At 52.7% G+C, this 8,322-nt stretch overlaps 1 protein-coding gene across 4 annotated transcripts in view; it reads left to right on the forward strand.

Moving 5' to 3' along the window:
• Positions 1-8,322, forward strand: part of PRKAG2 (protein kinase AMP-activated non-catalytic subunit gamma 2) — a 269,309-nt gene that overhangs the window by 86,388 nt on the left and 174,599 nt on the right. For all 4 annotated transcript variants that reach the window (XM_012806513.2, XM_023514443.1, XM_023514444.1 and 1 more), the window contains exon 2: positions 4,854-4,925. In XM_012806513.2, coding sequence (XP_012661967.1) covers positions 4,854-4,925 — 72 coding nt within the window. The remainder of the gene's footprint in view (positions 1-4,853; positions 4,926-8,322) is intronic.

The raw sequence follows: 8,322 nt of genomic DNA on the forward strand, positions 1-8,322 counted from the left end.
TGAGGGCCCCATGGATGGTCCCCTAGTGTGAGGGCCCCATGGATGGTCCCCTAGTGTGAGGGCCCCATGGATGGTCCCCTAGTGTGAGGGCCCCACTGGCAGGGATCAGGGGCTGAAGGGATTTGGGGCCAGGAATGGATGATAGGCAGTGAGGAAGGCAGAAGTTTAAAATTTAGGAACCATGTGAATAGTGTAAGCCCCAGGAACTTGGGCATTCTGGAATGTCAGCTGAGCTGAGGGGCCAGGTCCTAATAATTCTACAAGCTAATAGTTTTGTTGCCATAGTTGCCATTAGAGATTTTCCCACACTGGGTCCCCAAGGTGCGTAATGTTTCTTGGTGAGCTCTGGGAGATGAGAGCCAAGATTAGGATAATGGAATGTGGAACAGGGAACCTTCCTGCAACGCCAAGTTGGGCTGCTTGACTGCACAGGCACGCGCACCTGGGCTCCGCAGCCGAATGATGGTTTCATGCTCACACTGGCCAGAAGTCGCTGCGTGGGCCTGCAGGCTGCCTGAGACAGGAGTAGGACCCGACTCTGCTCTCGGCTGCTTCCAGAGTGTCCAGCCATGAGTCACTTGACCTCCTTGGACCCGTCGCTGGAGCGTGATGCTTCTCAGGGCTGCCGTGTGAGGAAACACATGAGTGTTTGTGGAAAATCTGCTGTGGAAGCTGCTGGTGCTGGACAAATGTTAGAGGGTAATGATTATTTAAAACCAGGCAGGAATGTGCTCATTAAACGTGGCAATGAGAGACCCACCCTGCTTCCTCCTCACTTCCCAGCAAATTGCAACTGCTTGGGCCCAGTTCCTGGCTGGCGCATTGGCACAGGCTCTGCAGCCCCCATGCCTGCTGCTGGGGTCAGAGGGCACTTGGCTGAGGAGTTCATCCAAACACACTTGCAACCCGCTGCCTTCTGGGCACAGTGTGAGGCAGAGAACAGCAAGGTAGACAGCCTTCCCCTTGCCTTCATGGATTCAGAGCCTAGCTCAAGTAATAAACTGCTAGATCGTGGTTCTCAACCTTCCTAATGCCGCGACCCTTTAATACAGTTCCTGTGGGTCGCAACCCACAGGTTGAGAACCGCTGTGATAGATGATTATAAACCACTGCGACAAGTCCTTTAACAAAGATATGTCTAAAGCACTGCTGACGCAGATGAGTGAGGAATTACTGCTGACTGAGGGCCAGTCCAAGCTGGAGAAAATATTTGAACTGGGCTTTGCAGGTACATGGGAGTTCAGTCTGTGAGTTAGGTTGAGGGGCAGGGAGAGCACGTGGCAAGCCCAGAGAAAGGATAGCATTGGAGTATTTGGAGAATGGCACCAGGGTAGCTAATTCCTGCATTTTCATGGGCCAGGCTCCAAGCTGGGAGCTGGGATGTGACTTGGAGCTGTCCCTGATAGTCTGAGGGGCAGCAGAGTCAGTTCATCAGAGAGAGTGGACAGTGTCCTTGAACTGAAGTGCTTGGAGAGTTGAGACAGTATCCCAGGCGGGTTATCCACAGACATAGCCATGTTTAGAAAGCCAGAGTCTACCTGGGCTATTGCTGAGAGAATGAGCCAGGTGCCGAGCACATCAGAAACAAGGCTGCAGAGGTCAGCTAATCTGTGGGGTCTGGACTGCAGCCTTGGGCTGTCCGCGAACCCTCATGGGGAGCTAGTGGCCCTCAAACTGGGTTGCCTCACCCACCCCCCCAGGCAGAGCCACCCCACCCAAGTGCCCAGGTGAGTGAGAGGCAGGGCTAAGGACAAGGAAGAGAATGGCAGCAGAGAGGCTAGGCCTGTTGGCCACACAGCAGCCAGGCCTGGGGCTATGGCTGAGGCTAGGGCAGAGCCATCGGGGCTTAGGGGAGGAGCTGGCATAACAAGGTTCACGTTTTCACGGGCCTGTCTTCAAGCAGAGATTTGGAGGACAGATTCAAATAGGGGAAGCTGAGAAGTCTGGAGAATTAGCAGGTGGCACCAGAGAGAATGGGCTAGAGAGGGTGCAGGCCTGGACCCCAGGGGTGAGGCAGGAGGGAATGGGTTAGAAGAAAGGCTAAGTAAGTACTCAGGAAACTATAGACATTGAAAGGAAATGAAAGAGGACACCAATGAAAACACATCCTATTTTATGAGTTGGAAGATTCTGTTGTTAAGAAGTCAGTACTATCCAAATTGATCTGCAGATTCAGTGTAATCTCTACCAAAGTCCCAATCACATTTTTTACAAAAATAGAAAATTGAGTCTATCCTAAAATTCACATGGATTCTCAAGGGACCCCAAATGAAAAAAACAAATTTTCAAAAAGGAAGGAAAAAGTTGGAATTCTCGTATTTCCTGATTTCAAACTTACTATAAAGCTATAGTAATCAAAACAGTGTGGTACTGGCCTAAAACACACACACACAGACTAATGGAACAGAATGGCAAGCCCGAAATAAACCCTCAGAGATATAGTCAAATGACTCTTGGTAAGGAGTGTCAAGGCCACTCAATGGGAAAAGGACAATATTTTCAACAAATAGTGCTGGGGAGACTGGATTTCCACGTGCAGAAGGGGATGAATTAGACCCTTACCTTATACCACACACCTACATTAACTCAAAAGAGATCAAAGATCTAAATGTAAGAGCAAAAACTATGAAATATAAAACTCTTAGAAGAATCTTAGGGGAAAAGCTTCATGACATTGAATTTGGCAGTTAATTTCTTGGGTACAACACCAAAAGCACAGACAACAAAAATAGATAAATTGGACTACATTGAGTCAAAGACTTCTGTGCATCAAAGGACACAGTCAACAGAATGAAAAGGCTACCCACAGAATGGGAGAAAATATTTGTAAATCATATATCTGATGAGGGGTTAATATCCAGAATATATGAAGAATTCTTACAAATTAACCACGAATAACCAGGTTAGAATATGTGCCAAGATCTTGAGTAGAGACTGTTCCACAGAAGATATGCAAATGGCCAGTGAGCACCTGAGAAAATGCTCAACATCACAAGTTATCAGGGAAATGCAGATCAGAACCGCAGTGAGAGACCAACTCACACTAGGATAGCTATTCTAAAAATAACACAAGAAATTAACAAGCATTAGTGAGGACTAAGGAGAAATTAAAATCCTGTGTGCCGTGGATAGCCACTGTGGAAAACTGTACAGGGGCCCTCAGAAAATTAGCAGTAGAATTACCTGATGTTCAGTAGTTCCACTTCTGGGTATATACTCTAAGGAATTGGAAGCAGGGTCTTGAAGAGGTATTTGTACACCTATTGTATTAATTATTGGGGGCTGTGGTAACAAAGTCCCATCAACTGGGTGGCTCAAACAACAGAAATTTGTTTTCCTATAATTCTGCACTTGATCTTAGCCAAAAGCTGAGAAGCAGTTTTCCTACAGTTCTGGAGGGTAGAAGTCTAAGATCAGGGTATCGGCAGGGTTGTTTTTTTCTGAGGCCCCTTTTCCTTGGCTAGTAGTTGCCTGACCCGCCTTCTCCGTCTTTGTATGGTCTTCCTTCTGTGTGTCCTGATCGCACACACTTTTTCTCTCTCTTTCTTTTTTTCTTAGACAGAGTTTTGCCCTGTCACCCAGGCTAGAGTGCCATGGCAACAGCCTAGGTTACTGCAGTCTCAATCTCCTGGGTTTACACGATCTTCTTGTCTCAGCCTCCCAGGTAGCTGGGACTACAGGTACCCACCACAATGCCTGGCTAATTGTCCTATTTTTAGTAGAGAAGGAGATCTCACTCTTGCTCAGGCTGGTTTTAAGCTTCTAATCGCAGTGATCCTCCTACCTCAGCTTCCCAGAGTCCTACAGGGTTACAGACGTGAACCACCTAATCTCACAAAAGGACACCAGCCCTATAAATTAGGGCCTATCCTAGTGATTTCACTGTAACTTAATTACCTCTTTGAAGACTCTTTCTCCAAATACAGTCGCCTTTTGAGGTCCTGGGTGCTAGGACTTCAACACATGAATATTTTGATAGTGAAGGGGGACAGAATTCAACCTGGAACACCCGTATCTGCAGCATGGTTCACAGTAGCCAAAATGTAGATTCAACCCAGTGTCTACTAGCTGAGGAGTAGATAAACAAAATGTGGTATAGTCATAAAATGGACTATTATTCAGGATTAGAAAGGAAGGCAATTCTTTCATACTGCACGGATGAGCCTGGACAACAGTATCCCCAGTGAAGTAAGCCAGTCCCCAAAGGGGAACACCCAAGTCCATGTGCCCAAGGTCATGCCACATTCCCAGAGACAGAATGTAGAATGGCGGCATCAGGGGCTGAGGAGAGGGGGTGTCGGGGATCAGCATGGGGACAGAGTTCCAGATTGGGGAGATGAGAAAGTTCTGGAAATGGATGGCGTGATGCAGCACAGCAGCCTGAGTACATTCAGTGCCACTGAACTTAAAATGGGTGCAAAGGCAAAGTTTATGTTAGGTGTATTTTTACCACAACTAAGAAGTTAAAAAATATAAGTTAACAGGAAAGCTTAAGGATGCAGGTTCTATTGGATTTGGGCGTCTGCTTGCTGTGGAGGTGTTTGCCCCGATGTTTCAGACATGATGAGTTTAGGGTGAGCTACTCCTCCCACCCCCCATCTGGTTCAGGCTCCCATCCCGTGGTTTGGCCCAGCTGTGGTGGCTACTGGAAATTTGGCTTCTCTCTCTGGAAGGGAATGTGGAGGGTGGTCAGGGTCTTGGGGGTAGTGGTGGTGCAAATACTCCTACCTTGCTCCTTAGTGGTTGATTTGGAGGACGAAGACAAAGGAAGGGGGGTGACACTCACTGAGGGCCACGTGCAGCCCCCAGACCTGAGGTCGCCCCACTGACCACGCACTTGCTTTCTGTCCTAGGACCTGAGCGCCTTTGCCATGCCGCTGCTGGATGGGGACCTGGAGAGCTCGGAAAAGCTGTCCTCCCGTAAGGTAAGGCCTCCTTTCCTGAAACCTCTCACAGCTCCCTGGAGGTGCTACCTAGGCAGGCAGAGCCTGAACACACTTCCAGCTGTGCAGTCACCTGGGCTCTCACCTGAGTGCCCACCTCCACACATGCCTGTGGCCAACCCACCCTGATGCTCACCTTACACGGCCGTGCCCCTCACACCTGCTGTGCTGTCCAGCTCGAGGGCCCCCTAGGCTTCACACCTTCTGTTCTCCTCACTGTGGGCTGACTATGGCCACCCAGGTCCCCCAAAGTGGGCAGATGCAGGGTAGAATTGATAGTAACAAGGCCTGGTGTGGGCAGCCAAGGGGTGCTGAGAGTTGGGCTGCTCAGATCACCATGGCTCTCGGCCATCTCCTAACAGATAGCCGTGTGTCCTCCCATCTGCCCCCCCAGCTCTGGCCGCTCCCCTTTCCCCTCGTCCTGCAACCCCTCCGCACCCCCCACAGTCCTGCACACCTTTGTTTCCTTCCCACTCATTCTTCCTCTCTTTAGCTCATGGCTCCACCCCATCCCCCAGCATGTCCACAAGTCTGTTGGCTGAGAAGGATGCTGGGAGGGGGGCGGAGGCCACAGCATCAGGTGAGGGGTTGGGGTGGGGCCATAGCAGGGGAGGGAGAGGTCCCAGGGAGGCAGGGGTGGGCCAAGAGGTGCTCCCTGGCACCCTGCTACCCACAGCCCTGCGGCAGGCCGTGCGTGAGGGGCCTACAGCAGCGGTGCCATGTGCAGGATCTGGGAGTGGTTCTGGGTGCTGGCCAGCCTGGGAGCAGGGCAGCAGTTCCAATACTGGAAAACGCTAATCTGTGCTCTGAGCACTCTGGATTACATACACTGAGTCAGCAAGTTGGCCTGGGACTATGGGGCTCAGGGGGCATCACGCCCTGCTGCTCCCTGGCCTGAGCAAGCAGCCTTGTTAGAGCTGCTATGCCTAGCCAGGAAAGATTGCCAGGGCCTGGGGCTTTGGGACCAGCAGAGCAGTGGAGTGGCAGCAAGGCGCCCTGGTCTGGGCCCGTGCAAGGCTGTTGGTGGCAGCCCTGCAGGCCTGAGCCACCCTCCTGTGTGATTGGCATAGCCCTTTCCTTCTCATGGAAACCAAGGAAGGCCCTGAGACTGTAGGGCAGGGGTCCTCAAACTTTTTAAACAGGGGGCCAATTCACTGTCCCTCAGACCATTGGAGGGCCAGACTGCGGGCCCCAGGATGAGTTGGCTGCTAAGCAGGACAGGCAGCGGCGGCTAAAACACCTGGCAGCCCGGATAAATGTCCTAGATGGTCCACATGTGGCCCGCGGGCCATAGTTTGAGGACGCCTGCTGTAGGGCTTCACCCTGGTCACCCTCTGGGGGCTCAAGGGGGTTTCAGAGTAAAGTTGTTGCCTTGAATAAATCATATCTGAACAGAAAAGGACATAGGTGTTCTTGCCATCTGTGAATGTTTGCTCAGAACTCGGCTTGACAGTGGTAGTGACATCAGAGAAGGTGGGGACATGAGCATTGCTGACCCAACTGGTCAGGCTGGGGCAAGGAGACCTAACTGGCGAGAAGGAACCCCTCCAGCCAGGTGGTGGCTGGCCAGGTAGTGGAGCAGCCTCAGGTGCTGAAGGTGAGAGAGCAGCTGAGGACACACTTGCCCGGGAGGCGCTTGCTCTCTTCAGGGTGTAGTCTTCCTCCTTGAGTTGTCCACTGCCAAGTTCTGTCCTTGGTTTTAGCTCTAGACCCAGCTGCATGCAGTGGAGAGCGGGTCGGAGGGTACTGACATCTGGCCCTTTCTGAGGATCTTATGAAGGGAGGTGAAAGAGCAATGGGAGAGAACAGAAAGGCAAGAAAAGGCACTCCAGAGTCCCTGCTGTCCCCAAGAAGGTGAGAGGACAGACGTCCCCCAGGAGACCTGGAACTTCTGAGGCACTATCTCATGGAATCCTCACGTACATAACTGGCACAGGGTAGCTAGCACAGGGCTCACCTGTGGGGGTGGGATGCTGTGTGGGCTCAGGCCACTAGACGCACTCTCCACACTGCACTCTCCATACCCTGATGCCTCCTGCGCCTGCATCCTAGGGGCATTTTACCAGGCAGGATGCAGACAGACACTGTGGACTGCCCCGCTTCCCTGCAGGGTACCATCCCCACTCTGTCCGCTTTGTGGGACCCCCCCAGGTCTCAGCTGCATCTGTCTCCTCCCTACACTAAACCCCAGGTAAGCTGGATGCCCCTGGACTCTGGGACTGGCTTCTGCATGCCTGGGCCGAGAGTTGCCCTCATACTGCCTGCCCTAGACCCTCCACCTCCTAATTCCTCTATGCCATTTCCTCCCAGTGCTGGAGGTGTCTGATGTCCACTCTGTCAGTCCCTTGCTGATCCTGGGGCTGCCCCTCCCACACCACCCAGCTTCTTTTTCCCTCAAAGGAAAGGGACAGCGTGTCTAAGGCCAGAGCTGCAGGCTCGGCCTAGGCCTCAGCTTCCTCTCTGGCAGCTGCATGACAAATGGCCCTGTCTGCAAAGCTCTGCTCAGCAGACGGCCTGAGTGCCCTCTGCCCATTAGCTCCCGGAGCCAGGCATGCACTTGGGAGTCTCATCCACACCCCAGGGTCACCGAGTCACATTTACCAAAGCACTATCCAGTGTGGCTCACCTGGTAGTGAGGGCTGCAGCCCTTCCCCTAGCGGCTTCCCCTGGTGGCCACTGGGTCTGCACTGCTGACGCCGGCAGGAAGCTACGTGGCATTTCCCTCCACCTGCTGTCTCATGCTGGGGAGTGTGGCCAGGCCCTTGAGGCTCCTGTGGGAGGGGCTGAGCAGGGCTGTTTTCAGGGGACAAGAGTGGCGATTCTGCTTTCTGGGGCTCCCTCTTTGGGTGTGATCGTGGTGCCTGGCTCCATCGGCCTGGGATTCTGCTCAATGTATTCCCAGTCAGGTGAATCCTGGGGTCCCCCTGGCCTCTGTGACTGGTTTTTATGGCATGAAGTTCAGCCTCCCCTACTCCCCTGTGGTGGCCCCAGTGGGCAGCCTTCTGTCTCTGGGCACTGGGACCTCCCCAGCCCTGTACATTGGACTGTCCAGATCCTAGCCAGCTTTCAGAGTCCTCTCTGAGTCTGGACCTCCGTGAGGGGTAGTTATGTACCTCTGGACACTTTTGTGGGCATCATGCTCTTAGTGTTGTGGGCTTGCTGGCTGCTCCCCACACTCTCCTGGGGCCCCCAGGCTGCCTTGAACACCTTTGTCTCCTCCACAAAACTGGACATCAGCATGTGCCCAGGCAGAGGGTACAGAGAAGCAGGTCTGTAGAGCTCACCTTTTCAGAGCTCTCCCCCTCCCACATGGCCTCCCCCTCCCACATGGCCCCCCCTCCCACATGGCCTCTCCCCCTCCCACATGGTCTATTCCCCC

The sequence above is a fragment of the Otolemur garnettii genome, unplaced genomic scaffold (assembly GCF_000181295.1).
Source record: "Otolemur garnettii isolate 467f Iridium unplaced genomic scaffold, OtoGar3 scaffold00053, whole genome shotgun sequence".
Taxonomy (NCBI): domain Eukaryota; kingdom Metazoa; phylum Chordata; class Mammalia; order Primates; family Galagidae; genus Otolemur; species Otolemur garnettii.